This window comes from Myotis brandtii, unplaced genomic scaffold (genome assembly GCF_000412655.1).
Source record: "Myotis brandtii unplaced genomic scaffold, ASM41265v1 scaffold84, whole genome shotgun sequence".
NCBI classification, from domain to species: Eukaryota; Metazoa; Chordata; class Mammalia; order Chiroptera; family Vespertilionidae; genus Myotis; species Myotis brandtii.
Genome location: NW_005371410.1, coordinates 9,956,520 through 9,975,810, shown reverse-complemented (window position 1 = coordinate 9,975,810; position 19,291 = coordinate 9,956,520). Strand labels below are relative to the sequence as shown.

Genomic DNA, 19,291 nt, shown 5'->3' with positions numbered 1-19,291 from the left:
GCTCAGAGCCGGCCAGGGCGGGCGGGAGGGAAGCTTGGCTTCCTCCACTGCCAGGGGCAACCCAAGCCTCCTGCTCGATCCAGCTCCATGGCCATGGCCTGCTGAAAGCAGGTATCGGGTTTATTTAGCTTCTATAATTGAAACTTTGTTGCTTTGAGTGGAGCTCAGAGCCGGGCCGCGGCAAGCTTGGCTTCCTCCATCATTGGGGCAACCAAGCCTCCTGCTTGCTCCAGCTCCGTGGCTGCCGGCTGCCATCTTGGTTGGGTTAATTTGCATATAGTTGCTCTTATTGGCTGGTTGTCATGGCTTAAGGTGTAGCAAAGGTTCGGTCAATTTGCATGTTTGTCTTTTATTAGTGTAGATAGATGATTAGAAGCTACAAGTCTATGACAGTTTTTATAAAATATACAACAGATTTGAGAGATGCGGAGTTAATAAGAAACGCTTTTCATAAATGAAAACTTTATCCTGATTTGCATGTTAGTTTTTACCTACTCTGTACTGTATCTCTAAGATACAGTAAGTTTTAGGTTGCTTTGCATATAAAATGAAGATTTAATGAATAGACCCAAAGACCTTAGATAAGTGGTCTAACTGCCCTTCCCCACCTCTGATAGAAACAGGTCCGCAAAGAATGTCCTTGCTTAAGGATACAAGGCTGGTTGCCATCTCTAACATTCTGCCTCCAATGGCTATGAGTGAAAATGAGATACTGATTTGTACAATCTATTGTTTATTGATTTTTTTTTCTTAGAGAGAGAAACATCGATTTGTTGTTCCACTTATTTATGCATTCATTGGTTGGTTCTTGTATGTGCCCTGTCCAGGGATAGAAGAGAACCTGCAACCAACCAACTGAGCAATCCAGCCAGGGCTGAACAATCTACTAATTATTTAAACCTACTTTGGAATTGACAACTGATACTCTTTTCTCTTTCTCCCAAAACCTCTAAAACCCATCCCAAAATGATTAGGACACAATAATCTAAATAAGGTTATGGGTTATGTGAAAATTGGTTTTCCAGGGCTAAGGGAAAGGAAAGAATACTTGGCTAACTCATATTTTACAAATTTTAAATGATTACTAACCACTTGTTATAAAAATCACCTTTGCTTTATTTTTTTATATCAGTTTGATAAGCAAATGTTAAGCCAACCTAATTTTAAAAAATAAAGTTAAAAACTAAAATAAAAAAGTGATGCTTTTAAAAAGATAAACAATGGTGTCATTAGAAACTGGATTTCTGTGGCTATTAGGTACTGCCAAACATTTTGCTATTCAACTTCAAATCCCTCAGTAGCATTACTCTGAAAGGAAATGTTACAGCTTTTATATTATTTGATTTGGTATTTAATAACATTTATAAGTACAATGGCAAACATCAAAAGAGAAACCTTAGTAGAAAAGAAAAAGACAATTTATAATCAGGTTTTGTTAAAGGGTGTTATAAGTGCAACTTTATCTATAAGCATTCCTTTTAAGGCATTTTCATTGTCCAAATATTTCAACATGTACATCAAGTTTGATATTATAAAATGGGCTCCTTTTGTATTATTCATTCAAGACTTAAAAAAAAATACATCTCAGGACTAAGTATAGCAAAAAAAAAAAAAAATCACTTTTCTCCTAAGTAACTTAAAATACAAGTCATTTAGCATACATTATTCCGCATTGTAATCCAGATTTGGTATAATTATCTTTTTCACTTACTGACATAAACTGTTAAGACAGTGCAGGCTGTAGTATTTCATTTGTGAGGTGGCTGCAATTCTGTAATATGCACAGTGATTTTTAAGTAGGCTCTTACCATGCCTTGCATGAAAGGTGCTACAACAAACCTGTTTCATGAACTCTTTGGTAACCACCAGTTCAAAAACTTGGACCAAAATTTCCACATGGCCAGATCTGAAGCACTTTATTGGAGTTCTAGGCCGAAACTCTTACCCTGTATATTAAATTCTTCAGTGTTTTTTGGGGGTGGGGTCAGGTGGGGGGTTAGGTGTAGATTTAGAATAAAACCAGATAATTAAAAGCATGTCAGGCACCAGTAAAAAGGCCCCAGTTAGTTTCTAGTTGGCCATACTATTTTGTTTAAAGAAAAAGAGTGACTTCCTACTAAGTTTGCTTCCAATGATACCTTTTGGAGAAAGTAAAATATTCATGTGGTTATTATCTAGTCCTTTTTTGAATCGTTATGAAAAGGGGGATGAATATAATTGAGACTATTCCTACTTTTGCAATCTCAAGTGTTCCCTTGGTTGTTGTTTTAACTGGGCTTTCTTGAGGTCAGCCTACTCAGATTCAGTACTTTATAGGCTGCCCTTAGCATTTTCTACTTGAAGGAATAATGTGCTGCTTAAGTGAGCAGTTCTCTATTTTAGGACATCAGTATCCTGGAGAGGTCAAGCTGTGATATCATTCACCCTCATTGGGCCACCTCCTACTCATTAATTTCAATTTTCAGTAAGTGTCCTGGGATGTGTCCTAGTTGTGCAAATTAGAAGCTAGTTAATATAAACCTAAATTACCCACTTACTGTATTTTAGCTAAACCATAATTTCTATATTTATTTTCCATTTATCCACCTAAAAATGAATTTACATTTTTTACATGCAAGTGTCTCTAGACTGCCATGATGCCCATGATCAATTTGATACTTGAATCTAGGGAGTCATGATGGAGAGAGATCTTTCAAAGTCTAGAGAATAGGTTTTAAATATGTCTGTTGTGTAATATCTATATTTTAGTAAGAATCCTTTGTATTTACATTACACAGCACCTTTCAGCCAAGAGTTTAAAGGTGATTTAACTTTATAGCACTATTTGGTGGCAAAACCTAAGTTAAATAGTGGCTAAGTTAACCAAGTTTGCTAATTTCCATTTAATTTCTGGTCAACTATACATTCTGTCTTTTCATTAATGGTCTTTCTGAAAGAAGACTCTGATTACAACGTAACTACTGGCCTACCCCCTCCAAAAAGATAAATACACATGAGAGAGATAAAGGAGGAGGAGGGAGAAGAGGAAGAGAGAGGAAGGGAGGGAGAGAAAAACAACACATTTCTCATGACATCTAGGTTAGTGATACACAGTTCACATAAACCACACACAGGAATATGAATTATTCTAAAAAGATTTTTAGAGCTGGTAATGAGAGCCTAAGAAGTACACTGTTAAAATTAAAAAGTCAGTATCTTCCTCATTTAAGACTTTTAAGATTATTCTGATATTTATGTTAAATAATGAATTTGCATTAACAGGTATCAATGCATTTTTTTTGATTTCATAAGAAAATAAAACTGTGATATAAAATTGGAACTACAAAAAGAATTGATGTTTCCCTGGGTTAAATTAACTAAATCTACTTTTTTGTGCTTCTTTCAAATGTTTAAGGTAACAAATGCATACAAATATTTCAAAAGTACCAATAATAGTTACCAACTTTAATGTAATATTAAAAAGGACAAAACCAGAAAAATTCTTATTAAGTGATAACCTTAATAATAAGTGAGTTCCTGGCAAAATGCAGATCATAGTAAATTATTTACATTATATTTGCCATAAGAAAACTTCTTAAGCAACAGTCAGCTCTCAAGTTAAAAAAACAAACATACATAACCCAATATTAAAGAAGGGAAATGAGTTAAAATACAACAACTTTATCTTGGGAATGCCATTTGCTGGAAAACCACCTTACTTAAAAGTTTCAGGAAAACACTCTTTACTTAACTTGGATCCACTTGTGAATGCTTAGTGTTGCTTATTGGGGAATATGGAAAGATTAATATCACTGAAAATTTTTTATAACTCCTATCTCATTATGGATTTTTCAGATTTATCATATAAACTTGAATTTCTTGTTCAGTGCACCAAAATAATTGGCTTAAAAAAAATACCAACACATGCAGTCTGCTAACCAAATAAGACTCTGGCATGCCAAAACAAGGTTCTCTGTATCTTGATATATACTACATTCCACAACATACTACAGCATTTGATTTAGATTATACAACTAAATATAAATCACTAGATTTTCGCTAATATTTAGCAGAAGCATTAAGCAAACATGGATAAATTCATAAACAAATGATGAAAGAAGTAGGTTGTTCTTGGAGAACTTCTTGAACCCTCAAAACACTTGGTCCTTAGCGAGAGAACATCCTTTATTCAGTAGATCTTAATAGTACAATGTATAGTAAGTCCTAAAACCTTCTAAAAATTTTGGCAGTTGACTCCAGTAGTGCTCCTTGATTCAAGGAAGGAATGAAGGTTTGTGTTTCTTGCCTGCTCTAGTCACGCAGAATTGTATAAAGTCTCCTTAAAGATTTAAAAAAATGATTTCTATAGTTGGGTGTCTTGTTACTTCAGATATAAAGGCTTCATACTGAGAAAATGAAGGACACTTTTCTCTCTGTATTTAGTTGAAAGGTAGAAAGAAGAAAGAAAATATAAGAAAAGCTTGAAGATAAGAGAGATATAAAATACAGAGCAGCCACTACAAGAACAGCATGCACCAGATATTTCTATAGGAATGAGAGTGACAGAAAATCAGAGACAAGTTTTCCTCAAGAGGCATTTAGTTTACCCTCAATTACCAAGAACACTGGCAAAGTTGTATTCCTACCACAAAAAAGAAAAGACTTTACCCTGAAACAGGAATTCCTAAAACATTACTCACTACTAAAATTAAATTTAAATTGAGGAAAAAATAATTCTTAAAGGTTTACTTCCTGTGTGACAGGCAAAAAAAAAAAAAAAAAGCAATCAAATAAATCATCTTGCTTTACTAGTAAATAGGACAGAAGTCATGAATTAATTAAGCAAGCAATATTTACATCTGTTAATGCAATATGCACTTGTTCTTATACTTAATGCTGTTAGTTTGTATAAATGAGACTAATCTCATTTACATTTTGAGTAAGAAACTCACCACTTGGCCCACATGTCATGTAGTGGGTAATAGAATTAGGAGCTTTGTTGCTCCCTAGACCTGCTTTTTGAATTTCTGCTTTCTTGTACTTTGTCCACATCTGCAGGAAAAAAGCATTTCATGTTATTTAATCAAAAGTTAAACATAATACAATTCATGAAGATAAGAAACTTAAAGAGCTCTCATTGAATAGGGCAAGGAGAAGGAATCTAACTCTGGGAAATTCTTTAATCTGATAGACATCTCATTACTTCAAGACTGATTTTCATAGTTTAAAAGCTAGAAATAATAAGACTGGTTTCCATAGTTTAAAAGCTAGAAATAATATGCCTCCTAGTGTCAAAAAGGTTTACTTGTTATGTTTATGTACTAAATGGTCACATATAGTTGTAAAGTAAAAAGTAATCTTGCATGCAGTGGCAGAAACATCTACAATGAAATATTTGTATTACTAAGAAAACCTGGGCTTGAGGCATATTTTGTAGGCAAATAATATACCTCATTACACTGTAATAGCTAGAATTGTTTTGGTTAAAGGGGACCCAATACATAACAGTGTAAATTTACAATGTCATACAAATAATATGGGTATAATTTCTAGAAACCTAGGCCAGGAATAGAAACTAGGCAGTTTCATCTAAAATTAGGGTATTGAATCTCACATAGTTTTTCAAATAATCTTTTGTGAAGCCATAGGATTTTTATGGAGATGTCTTAGAACAAAAACATGTAGCTGCTCAATTGAGTCAGAGTTTTACTTTCACTTTAAAAAATGTATTTAATTGGGGGTATCTTTCTAAGATTTCATTTATATGAATATAGTGTTCTGAGAGACTTTTATGACTCCACAGCTTTTGATAGTTTCTGGAGGAAATCTAGTCTGTATTCTTAGACAATCATCAAGACACATGGACATGGTATGTATCTGTCTCACATGCACAGTGTGCATCTTCTTTTTGAAAATGTGCTGTATATGTAACTATAGCCATTTGGGTTGTAAATACTTCTTTACTGTAAAAGTAATTTTTAAAAATAATCACAGTTTTTAATATAATAGCACATGATTTCTCAATGTATGAAATTTAAAATTTACTATTTTAAATTAAAAAAATGGCCAGATTTATAATATTTAAAAAGTTGAAATAGTTGAGAAATAAAACTTGACTCAATGTGGAAAAGAAATAATAATTATTACATTTGCCTGATATATGTCCTCCATCTAATCTCACCTGTATTTGCCATTAATTTTTATTACTAGGTTATGAAAAATAAAAGAAGGCATACCAAAAACATTTAAAATGTTAGAATTGAGTATAAAACAAAGGACAATAAAATAGATTGATGTATTCACACAGAAAATATATTAGGTGGTACTAAAAATATGAAAATTTTCTGATTTACCTGCTCTCGTACTACTTTTAGTAATAACTGGCTATGAGAAAAGTAGTATGGTCAAAGGTGTAAGTAGAAGGGGCCTGAAATGACCTTGTGTAAGTACAAACGGATGGCTTAAATTACAAAAGATACATATTTCATTAAGCAAAGATTCTCTATAGATTGTTCTTTGGTTCAATTAATAACAATAATTAATATAACAACATGTAGTAAATAATAATTTCCTTCATCTTTAGAAAGTTACATTTCAAAGCATTCCTTTCAGATGCCAGGCTGTTACTAACAGATATATTTAGGCTAAGTCAAAATGGCAAAAACATTCCAGAGACAGAGCGAAGATATACTCCTCCAGAGATAAGTGGGAGTTATGAGTTTTTATTTTTGTTTTATTCTGGGAGATTCAAGTTTAGCTGATTCTGCTTTTAAAGGACCACAGCAAGAGACAATTTTAAAGTTTATGACACCAGAGTCAAAGTTAGCAAGTATTTTCTCTAACTTATATGGTTATTTTTTAGCTACAAGTCATATTTATTCTTAGTTCTAAAATTTGTTCTACTAAAAGTACACCTATTAAGTTTAAGTGGTTACAAATCCTAATATTTTATTTTAGCACAATGTACTCATTTTAGAAAACTTTTTTAAGGACAGACATATAATTTAATAATAAATTATAAAATTATATAAGTACCAATCTTCACCACTTTGTAAACTTGCTACCTTTTTTTACAGAAGTAAAAATGCAAATTTTCAACACATTGAGTATGATTGGTTTATTTCTCTTTGACTCTATTAAAAAAAAAAAGAACTAGAAAAACTCTGATTCTAAGTAAAAATTAATCTTGAAGGAAGATGAAGAAAAGTGCAGAAAAGAAATAGAATACATAGAAAATGCTCCTAGACACTGTAAAAGTCATATTTAAATTTGATGGGGTTTTTTAAGAATTACACTAACTTTATTAATATTAACAATATTTTAAATCTGAACAATTTTATAAATATGGGCAGTAGTTAATATTTGCTACATAAAGTATTGAGTTATAAACTATTTCTTTGAAAATAAAACAGGACAGAAGGCATAATTAAATGGCAAAGGAAAAGGACTTTTTTTTTTTTTTTTTTTACATATTTTCCTATACATGTGCAATATGTGGTGCACATTCTGGAAATAAAAGAAAGGGCCTGGCCTTCATGGCTCAGTGGTTGAGCATCGACTTATGAACCAGGAAGACATCGTTCAGTTCCAGGTCAGAGCACATGCCTGGGTTGCGGGCTCGATCCCCAGTAGGGGGGCATGACTCGCTCTCTCTCTCTCCCTCTCCCTCTCCCTCTCCCTTCCTCTCTGAAATCAATAAAAATATATATATTTTAAAAAGAAATATTTCTTAGAAAAAGAAAAAGAAAGGAATGAGAAGAAGGAAGAGAGGAAATGAGCATTCTTTTTTGGAAGCAACAAAGTATGACGTGGAAATGCTTTCTTGGTAATTATAGCATGCAACTATCTTAACATGCTTCTAAAAGTAACAATCTCTTATCAGGCGGCAAGAAATGTGAAAGAGGAGCATGTATTGTTAAGGTTTTTAAAGTCATGCAGAAAATATACAATGCAATTAATATTTCATGCAGGCTTTGGTGTGGTTACACATTCACATTTATATACAAGCCATCATGTACAGCCAAACACTATGCCACGATTTGAAAATAAAAATATGAACCTTGCCAAATACTTTTCAACAGCAGCTCTTCAAGTCAGATTAGAGAAGCACAGTACATATCAAATGACATCAGGATTATACTGTGCAGTTTTGATCATACACAACCATATTCATACCAAACAGTCTGATTATCCTCAGAAACCAACAATGCAGCTTCTGTGTCATCAGGACAGAGGCATGCAGGAGTGATAAGATTACTGCTACCTACAGAAGACTGTGGGTTATAGTTACCACGGATCTGATTATCAGAAAACTGTTCATTATCTTTCTGCGAAGCTTTATCCAAGGAGGCAGAAGCCTGGTCAGTTACTCTGGTGACTGGCCTGGGAGGTAACCCACTTATGTTACTAACTAACTCTGTATTCAGGGATAAAAATGGCTGAGAAGGATGAGTAAATGACTCTATACTATCTTTAGCTGATATTACAAGTGTGTCATTAGACATATTAATGGTGGCAAAAGTTTGGTTTAGAAAATGTGACCTTTCTGTTGTTGAGTTCCTAGCCTGGGCATATAGAGACTCAGGCTCATCTGTAACTAAATCAATGTGTGCATGAGAACCTGCAGAATATGTTGGGCTGTGAAGCTTATGGTAAGACCACTGGTGTAAACGGTACTCACTAGATGCTGCAGTGATGTGGCTATCAGCAACAGCTGGTGATGGATCAACTGACAGAGGTAGTCTACTGTCCTTGGTCAAAAAATCATGGATGCTTGTCCTTCGAGTAGTCCCTTCTGCAGTAGAGATCACACTACTTGCACGAGGTAAAGTGGCATAAGGATTACTATCTTTTGATTGTCGTGACAAAGAAGATTCTTTTACTAATTTTATCTTTCCTTGAGTGCCTGGTGTAGGTTTTCCTGGAGAACTAATAAAGTAGGTATCTTCAGTCTTTTGAGGACCAGGTCTCACAAATTGTTCAGGCTTAGTTGTCCGTCTATCGTAGAAGTCTCCTGGGCTTTTTCCACTTACTGACCTGGCCAGACCACAGCTAACGGGTTTGCTTTTTCCCAAAAAGTCAGAAGAGACAGACAAACTTTTCATTACTTCATCTAAAAGATTATCTTGACTTGAGGACTTTATCTGTTAAAAAACAAAGCAGATTAATGAATATCAGGCATGCTTTTACTTTCCTGATATATTAGACTGCATAATATAAAACTGTTAGTATTTCTAAACACTCCTTTACTTAAAAAAAAAAAAAAATGCTCGGTTCACCCTGGCCAGTGTGGCTCAGTGGTAGAGCATCAGCCTGTGCACTGAAGGGTCTCGGGTTCAATTCCAATCAAGGTCTCGTACAGGTTTGTTCCCTAGCTGCCCCCCCCCCCACTGTGGGGGCACATGTGGAGGCAACCAATTGATGTGTCTTTCTCACACAGATGTTTCTCTCCTTCCCTCTCCTTCCACTCTTCCTAAAAATCAATGGAAAAAATATCATCGGGCATTAACAACAACAACAAAAAAGCTCTAAAGTTCAGTCACAGATATTTAACTTGAAATGCCCATCTAAATTAAGGTCACCTATAAAACTAACCTGTATTGAGGTAAGCTTGTTGCTTTCTTCCAAAAACTGTTGTAGAGTAACAACTTCACTTCCAGGGGAACCAGTTTTGACCTTGTGATGTGCTCGACGCTCAGTTTCAGGCATTTTGTGCTGGAGCACTGGACTTGATCTGGTCTGTCTTTTCAAGTACTGGACTGGACTGCTACCACTGCTGGACCAAGCCTCATGATCATGAAGCAAGCTAAATTCCCCACTGCTATGGCTCTGTGGCCTGCTCTGGATAGTAACTGCACCTGCTTTCGGAGTAAATGGTGTGTTAAGAGTTCAATAATAGAAATGAGATTAAAACTACATAAGTAAAAAGATTTGTTGACGGGGTTCTTACGAAGAGCCCAAGTGACTTTCAAGCTTTACTTAGAAATGCTTAGTAACTATGTTTATCTTTCACTAGTCTAACAACTGCCAGATTATTTTGTCTACCATACACTCATCAGTCTATCATAGCCTGCTTCTTTATTTTGTCAATTTGACAAATATAAGCACCTTTGCCACCATACTCAGAGCCTAAACATATAATGCAGACACTTAATGAATTTGATGAGGAAATGAATGAATAAATAAATGGTTAATATGTTTTTTTAAAATACAGGTTTAAATACAAATTGACCCTGAATAACATGGGATTAGGGGTGCTGACACCCTCCCCCTCTGCATATTTTCACAAGTCAACTATAACTGTAAACCACCTCACAATTTAGAACAAAACGTGATTATAGGAATTTTAAATTATTTCTGAATGTTAAAACCAAAAACTATTCTAAATGCTAAAAATTCTAATGCTTTGCCTTTCAATGAAGTTTTTATTCCTTACTTAAAGTTTTATCTGTTCATCCTTAATAAATGACCTTAAAGAAAAAATTTTTAAATTTAAATAGGCATATAAGGGAAGTCATGCTTTCCACTGTTGGTATGGTGGCCACTCAGTTGAGTAACTGTATAGAATGCAAATTACTAGTTCTGGAAAAAAAGCTGTCTAAAGTTTATGCTAGTCCTTAAGAGTGCTAATTTATTTTGATCAAAAGCAAACTGATACAGTATATAATAAATGCAACTTTCCATGGTTTTCCAATCACAAAAGAGTAAAGTAGGTCATGAAAGAATTTGGCTCAAGTTCTGTAACAATTTTATAGAAATAAGATTTTCTTAAATTTTCAAATACTTCTTCATATGTTCAGACTACTTTTTTCTACTGGCTATACAAACATGATTATAAAAATTTAAAAATCCCTTTTTTTCAAATCATAGCAAAAAAGTCATAGCATTAATGATAAAAATAAACTGAAATGGAGACAAAAGGATTTTATAATGCAAAGAGCAATGGAACAAATGCATTGACTCTAAGTTGGCAATTCTGGACTGTACAGAATAGTATTTTAACACTTTTATAATCTATTAAACAATTCCAGAATCTGAGTAGGCAGTATACCTTTAAGGAAAAAGGTATTAGTCAAGGCTTCCAGACAGACATTACATAACAGCCTTACCTGGAATGTATATTTAAAAACTAAGGAAAAAAATTTGAAATAATTCTTAGATGAGCTATATGCATCCACTTGGCTCTTGTTTCACATATATACACACAATTGCCTTATCAAATTAAAAAATATATTTCCCCCTATTTCGTGGATAAGTTTTGTGTATGTAAAACTCCTTCTGTGAGTTCAATGTGCATGCATCATGAAAAAGTTAAGGACAACCATGTTAATGAGAAAGATAAAACATAAGTAAAATAAGAACTACAGATATTTTTGAAGTATAAATTATAATAAAAATATTTTACCTGTGAAAGATAAAAAATGGAAACCAAAATAACTGCTCCTGTTTTTACATTTATATACATTGAAATACATTTGTATTACAATGTTGAAAGTATAAAATATTCCAAGGAACTATGTTCCAAACAGATGATTTGGATTTCACACTTTACCCTAGAAACTTCATCCATCTCCCTTTTAAATGTGGAAATGGATGAACATATTAATAAATTTACCTACAGCATACCTTTGACTTCATGGAGTGAAGCATTATTATTGCTATTGCTAGTGGATGTCCTGCCACTATCCAGGCTGGCTGGTCTCGAAGCTAAATGAAAACATCAGGAGACAGTGTGATAAAACTTCCAGCTGCTGACACTGAACTTTACATTCTGATCACAGAATGCTTTGAGGAAGTAATCATGCATACTTGCACACACCGAGCATGCCCACCGACAGCTGAATCGTATACATTAGAGAGCAAAGACATTACCACATAGTTTAGTAATACAGGGCACGTCTGAAACAATTGTTGAAATTTAAAGAAAAGAAGATAAATTGCATATTAGATTTGAATATGATTTCTAGAAGGATACTAGGACTATTTTAGATTAATAGAGTGACATGCCAAAAAAAGGTGCTAGTGATTAGGTCACTTACAACAGATCAGACAAAGAACCCTGCACATTGCAGAGATGCCACAAACAGGAGGAATATGAGTATCTGCAGTTAATGTTTTGTATTCCTATCCATAGAAGGGAAACAACTGCACAGTTAACATGGCCCTATCCTATTTCTTAAAAGCCTGCTTTCATATGAAATTCCTTTTACATGTTATCCACTTATTGTTAATAATTTAGTTTGGTAAGATATGATTTTCCAGATAGAAATTTAAAAACCTGAATGCTTGACATTGCAGAATGTTTTTTTTTTAAATTTTCTTGTTTAAAGTATTACAAATAGTAGTACATATGTCTCATTTTTTTCCACATTGACCTTCCCCTAGCCTCCTCTACGCCCCCCTCCCCGCACATGCCCTTATCCACCCCCCCCAGTGTCTTGTGTCCATTGGTTATGATTATATGCATGCATATAAGTCCCTCGATTGATCTCTTACCGCCCCCCCCCAACACTCCCCAGCCTTCCTGCTGTAATTTGACAGTCTGTTCGATGCTTCTGCAGAATATGGTTTCTTAAAGTTTATATTTTCTTAGAGTAAATATGGTAAAAATTCAGAACTTTTAAACTTATACCAAAATGGCAACAAAATTACCTTTAATCATTGTGCAGGAATACTTTATAAATGACCTTGACTAAAACAGAGACTATTCAGATGAAGCAGTATCCTTAAAAGGGGCAAAGGGGAGTATTAGGTTTGAAGAAATGGCAGAGGTATGAGGTGCAGGTTAGATAAAACATCCTTGCTGGCAATGCACATTTAGATTCAATGCAACATTCTATAGTTAATAAGTACCCTCTACATAAAGTTCTTATCTTACCATGAACTCTTGATCCCGTACTAGAATCATCACTAATACCTTGTGGACTTATATCTTCAAAGGATGTAGCATCTACATAAAATAGCAAAATAGATATAAAAGTATTTCTTAACAACAACAAAAAAACATTGTAAAATTTAATTTACTCAGAATATGGAAACTCTTTTTCAATTACATATAGTACATCTCTATTTAATATATTTCTAGACTCAACAAAAAACTGGAACTGGAGCAAGAAAAAGAATAGCTCTGACGAGTTTACTCGCCAATAGAACAGTCTCCCTGACCCTGCAAAGCAAGAGCCTCGGTTGTTCTACATGTTTTTTTTTTTCTCTGTTTGAAGTCATAGTGTTTTCAGGTGTGTGTTTTTTTTAAGCTTCTATTATTCTCTCCTTTTCTCAAACTTTACTTCCATTACTTTTTCTTTTCTTGTCAGTTCATTAGCTGTTTATTATCAAAAGCTTAGGAAAAACTTTTAGTTATTTTAGGTCTTAAATTTTTTGAAATGCTTTGAAAATTCCCTCCAATCAAAGCCAGATCGTTTTGATAATTATTTCCGTTTGCTGCTGTCAAAAAATACACATGGGAAAGTCAAATTAAAATTTCTGTTGCCAACAGTTCCACAACAGTGCAAATAGCAGACGGCCTATACCTTTATTATTAACCAACTGCTTGGATCTGAAGCCTGTAGAAGAGTTGACAGTTGAAAAGTTGATAGCTGTAGTAGAGAAGGCCATAGCTCCCAATTCTTTTCTCCTTTTACCCGTTGAAATATCATCCGGAACCTCCAAATTCTCAGTACTACCTGTCCACTGTCCTCCTGCTAGGACCATGGACTGCACCAGGTCATTCATGGCTGGGATGCAAATGAAAGCAAATGAATCAGCACGGTTAATGTTCTTGCTCTTATTTCTCTTTTGTCTTATAAATGATCTGGGGGTTTTTCCCTATGGATTAATGCAAGTGAAAACAAAAAACTGTAACCACAATGTCATTCAAATTATGACATGCATTCAGCTCAATGAAATGAATAGGCCAAAGGCTAATAAATTTCAGTAAATATTTTTATCCCATCTCCACCCCATTTAAAGATGGGAAAAGGAATTTTACTCTGTACAACTGCCATGCTTTTGCGCAGTGATGTGCAATATAATTAGAAGCCTTCATAATGTGGTTTTGTGGTGACAAAAATGGAATGAATAAAGGTAAGATGGAGAGCAGTTCTTATACAGCATCATTACTGAAAATGATAAAGAGTCCTTGGTCAGAGCAGGTTACTGAAGGAATTATTCATTTTATCAACCAAATAAGTATACCATTAATAAAAACCTGAAAGAGACGATAGTCAAAGTGACAGACATTTAATGTGATTATGTAATTACCCATTCCACTTAAAAAAAAAAAAGGAAAACCAGAGTATTATTATATAAAGAATGACAAACATTTTTAAGGGTTACAGGCCATTTTATTTATTTATTTAATCTAGTTCATTAAGGAAATAAATGTCTATTGCTAAACATTCTGTTGTATTTTCTTTAAGTAAATTTCTTTGGGAAAAAATCTCTAATGGCATAAAATTAGGGTTTTATTTCTGCCAATTTTTAGAAAGCACTGGAAATTTACAAGTATATTATTACACGTACAACTATACATATGCATGTATATGTATGTATCAGTGAACATACATATAATGCAAATTCAGTGCCAGTTTTGAAAAAAAAAATTCTTCCAGCTCCTTGTATTAGAGGAAGACTGCACTTTGTAAAATAAGAAAATTGGCACAGTCCAGAGAAAGGTTAGTGAAAATTAGTAATGGAAGCCAATGTAGTCAACTGAAAGAAGCTGAACTGTCATAAAGTCTTACACATGGAACGACGGTAGCAGGCCTTCATTTTGTCTTTATCCTTCGGTCTGTTCCTCAAAAAGGGCAGTCTTTTCAGTGCAACCACTTTAATGTCAGAGCATGAGGAAAAACAGAAACAGAAAAATGAAACAGAAAAAAGGGAGAAGAACAGATGGGAGTTAAATGTTGAAATTAAGGACAGAAATGAATGTCTGAGTTTCAGCTTATGTATGCTATATTAAAGTTATTATTCTCGTGCTGCTGAGTGATAATGAAATATGAAATAAGCACTCTGATACTTTAAAATACTTGGAATGGCACTGAAGACAATGATGAGGAACATATACTTTGAAAGCTTGGATTAGCTAAAGTCCTATAAATACAGGAACTGGTTAGAATTACTTATGGAACAAGTTTCCTAGTTAAGTTGTAAATGTATACCTTTAAAATTAGAACTATTGGTGGGACACAGAGTATACGTGCTAAAAATGTACAAGGCTTTTCAATCCTCTATTTTCTTTAATTTTTTAAATTATAAGGCTTTACGGAAAAAGTAATTTAAGCATATGCACTTAAGAGTATTTTAGTAATACACATCACCAAAAACTAAAGTGCCTATGGGATGTTTTAAACAATCTAAAGCTTTTAAAACTTTCATTAAAAATTTTCAATACTTTCTTAAACTTTAATAAAGAAATAGCAAATTGCTTCTTGGTGCAATATGTAGTAGCACGATGGAAATATATATTCTTTGAACAGTCTTTCAAAAGATGAAATGAGCAATTACATTAAACTTCATTTTACCAAAAAGTTGTCTGGGGAAAGAGAAAAAAGTATTTTGACAGTAGTAAGTGCTAACACTAAGTCCTGATAAGGCTAAAAGATATGAAGGCATCCTAAAGCAAGCAAAACTGACCCCAAAAAAGTGTATATTACATTTTTAGGTATTTATTTTGAAGGGTTTTTTCAGTGAGGTTATTAAAAAAATCTAAGATAGTACTGTGCAAGAAGATTTTGTGAATGTAAATGAGGAGTCATTAGTACAAAAATAAAAATGTTCACTAGAGTCACTAACTTTCTTAAACTACACTATATATATATATTTTTTCTAAATATATTTTTATTGATTTCGGAGACGAAGGGAGAGTGAGAGAGATATAAACATTAATGATGAAACAGAACCATTGATCAGCTGCCTCCTGCACACTCCCTACTGGGGAATGAGCCCACAACCGGGGCATGTGCCCTGACTGGGAATCGAACTGTGACTTCCTGGTTTATGGGTCAATGCTCAATCACTGAACTACATCTTGCTAAACTATATTTTAATAAGATTTAAATACAAAAAGCCCCGGCTGGGTGGCTCAGTTGGTTCGAGCGTCATCCCATACACCAAGAGGTTGAGGGTTCCATTCCTAGGATCAGGGCACACCCCTTGGTTCAATCCCCAGTTGGGGCACATATGGGAGGCAACCGATTGACGTTTCTCTCTCTGTCTCTCAAAATCAATTAAAACAAAACACATCGCCTGGCCGGCATAGCTCAGTGGTTAAGCGTCGACCTATGAAATAGGGGGGGTCACGGTTTGATTCCCAGTCAGGGCACATGTCCTGGTTGCAGGCTCGATCCCCCATAGGAGCATGCAGGAGGCAGCCGATCAATGATTCTCTCTCATCATTGATGTTTCTATCTCTCTCTACCTCTCCCATTCCTCGCTGAAATAAATAAAATATATTAAAAACAAAAAATATATCCTTGGGTGAGGATTAAACTTTTTAAAAATAAGTAAAAAAAAAAAAAAAGTAAGTAAATACAAAAACTGTATTTATTTTGGAACTACAATTCAGGCACTAATGAATCAACTTGCATAGACTTAAAAACACTGTACACAGCCCTAATAACTACGCTCTTTCTCAGGGTTTACCATTGTCTTGTAAATAATCAAAGCTCTTTGACACACTGACAAGAATCATTCATTAAGGAGAATGTACATACAGCTTTTTAACATATATTTGATTGCTATTAGGAAAACATAGTCATGATTCATTTAAGCTTTTAATTTGACCTATTTCTTTTCTAGCTTCGTATAGAACAATTACTTTCAATGATTAAAATAAATGAACTGAAAACAATGTAAAAATGGACACTTAGCTAAACCAAAGCTGAATGGTTGCAACATGCACATGTTGTCTTTACTTTCTTTTTCTGTTTCAACTGTTTTCCAAAGACTGCTTTACTGACAAAAGCTGAATGGTTGCAACATGCACATGTTGTCTTTACGTTCTTTTTCTGTTTCAACTGTTTTCCAAAGACTGCTTAACTGACACTCTTACAAAAGGGAGAGGACCACAGGAGTTTCAAATTTGCCAGTGGTAGAATGTGATCTTTGTTATGGCAATTAGTTTTTAGATACACAACGTTTTTCCCCCCCAAAACCATACTGAAATTAAGGGAACATTAGCATTGTTGGATTTTGTGTTTATTTAAAAAATTCGAGCCCTGACTGGTTTGGCTCACTGGATAGAGCGTCGGCCTGCAGACTGAAAGGTCCCGGTTTCGATTCCGGTTGAGGGCATGTACCTTGGTTGTGGGCACATCCCCAGTAGGAGGTGTGCAGGAGGCAGTTGATCAATGTTTCTCTCTCATCGATGTTTCTAACTATCCCTCTCCCTTCCTCTCTGTAAAAAAGAATCAATAAAAATGTATTTTTAAAAAAATTCTAAAACTGAACAATTGCAGGAAAAGAGAATATTACTTCCTTTTGATTCTTATTTTGAAGGTTTCAGCAGAGAGTATGAAGGAATGACGGGTAGGACAAAAATAAGTTTACAGTTGTTTGCATGGAAAATATACAATAAAAATAATAATACAAGAATAAACTCATACAACTGTAAACTTACTTTTGCCCCATCCTGTACTTAAAACAAACAAGATGGTCTCAGAAAAGACTGTCATGCCTTTCTTGTGTAGGCTCTCATATCTGAATTGAAATATCTTCCTTTAATTAAAAAAATTAAGTATATCTACTACCATTTCTCATTTAACAAAATGTCAGATTTTTATATCTAAAGATAGAGATAAAAGTAAATTATCTGGAAACATTTGAAGAAAACTTGATGATCTTTCTACAATACTCAGACGTTTCATGCAGATTTGGGTGAAAAGACTAGATAGCAAAAGACCCAGGTAATAATATTCTTATGTGGGGACACAGAATTAAACAAATTTCTTGAGCCTACTATATAAATACACACACACGTGTGTGTATGCATGAATATGTACATATGTATGTATATGATTTGCTGCTTGATTATGGATTCTAGTTCTTAGGTGCTACAGTTGCATTCTAAAATATACCCTATAATGAATGTCCAATCTCCTACACCTGAAAATACTGCCTTTCAAAGGTAATTCCCAAGGCCAAAACACTGTCTATAGTTTTTTGAAAGTTACCCATATGGAGTGTCTACCTCTAAGGGAAGTAGTAGCTGTTTTTGCCTGCTATAGTATACTCAATTTTTATAAGAAAATACTATATTTTATAAGAATACTGAAAATTTAATGACTCTGGTGATTGAGTAGATTCGAAGTATACTCAATTTTTATAAGAAAATACTATATTTTATAAGAATACTGATAGTCAACTTCTTGGACATCTTCTAAGGGCCCAGGATTGGATTCTTTTCTCTTTCTCTTAAAATGCACTTCTTTAGCCGTTTACTCTGTTCTTCCTGTTTAGCTAAGCACACTAGTAATGAAATGAAAAGATTATGAATTATATAGGGCACATTATGATGTGAACTTCTGTATTTGTATTTAAAAATAATAAATCAGCCTTAGCTGGTTCGGTTCAGTGAATAGAGTGTCGGCCTGCAGATCGAAGGGTCCCGGGTTCGATTCTGGTCAAGGGCACATACAGGAGGCAACCAATCAATATGCATCTCTCACATCTATGTTTCTTTCTGTATTTCTCTCTTCCACTCTCTCTAAAAGATCAATGGAAAAATATCCTCGGGTGAGGATTAACAAAAAGACAAAAAATATTAAATCACAAGTTTATACACAAATTTATATCTCCTCCCCTATTTTAACCAATCCTTTATCAGTCACTCAATACTTTTCATAACTATCAATTATTTCTAAATCTTTAAATAGCATTCTCTTCAAATTTATACCTATTTCTTTGCTTTGCCCAGTGTAACTTTGTTCCAATTTGATACAAAAGTATGAGTAAAACCTCATTATAAAATGACTTATTCTATTCTAATTATGAAAATGAGCTCTTATAAATATTTCTCACTTGCTCCTCATAATCACCCTGGTAAGTATGACCCAAAGGTGAAACACTTGCCCATATTAACAGAACTAGCAAATGGCAGAGGTTTCTGGCTCTTATTTCAATGTTCTTTCTACACTGTTTTACCTCCCTGGCCAAATGCTGGTATCCCTGTGTATGGAATATCTTTACACACACAATACAGAAAATCATGTAGTTATGTATTATTGTAGTATGTAATGAATTTTATAATTATATAGAGTTAAAAAGAAATGCATTAATTAAGACTATTATCTCAAAGGAGTGTTGAAGTTAT

The 19,291-nt window shown here is 34.0% G+C and overlaps 1 protein-coding gene and 1 long non-coding RNA gene across 6 annotated transcripts in view; one reads left to right on the top strand and one right to left on the bottom strand.

Moving 5' to 3' along the window:
• Positions 1 to 1,092: 1,092 nt before the first annotated feature.
• Positions 1,093 to 19,291, bottom strand: part of CCDC88A (coiled-coil domain containing 88A) — a 106,530-nt gene continuing 88,331 nt past the window's right edge. For 2 of the 5 annotated variants that reach the window (XM_005884600.2, XM_014532040.1), the window contains 8 exons: positions 14,721 to 14,804; positions 13,509 to 13,712; positions 12,857 to 12,928; positions 11,605 to 11,685; positions 9,574 to 9,839; positions 8,660 to 9,122; positions 4,932 to 5,031; positions 1,096 to 4,412 (listed from right to left, as the gene is read on the bottom strand). In XM_005884600.2, coding sequence (XP_005884662.1) covers positions 4,967 to 5,031; positions 8,660 to 9,122; positions 9,574 to 9,839; positions 11,605 to 11,685; positions 12,857 to 12,928; positions 13,509 to 13,712; positions 14,721 to 14,804 — 1,235 coding nt within the window. In that variant the 3' untranslated portion in view covers positions 1,096 to 4,412; positions 4,932 to 4,966. Of the gene's footprint in view, positions 4,413 to 4,931; positions 5,032 to 8,659; positions 9,123 to 9,573; positions 9,840 to 11,604; positions 11,686 to 12,856; positions 12,929 to 13,508; positions 13,713 to 14,720; positions 14,805 to 19,291 lie in introns of all 5 variants that reach the window. The other 3 variants (XM_005884601.2, XM_014532039.1, XM_005884598.2) reach the window with 3 other exon arrangements.
• The window catches only part of LOC106724480, a 31,164-nt gene continuing 24,942 nt past the window's right edge, over positions 13,070 to 19,291 (top strand). Inside the window, exon 1 of the long non-coding RNA XR_001360288.1 lies at positions 13,070 to 13,214. This is a non-coding gene — a long non-coding RNA (uncharacterized LOC106724480). The remainder of the gene's footprint in view (positions 13,215 to 19,291) is intronic.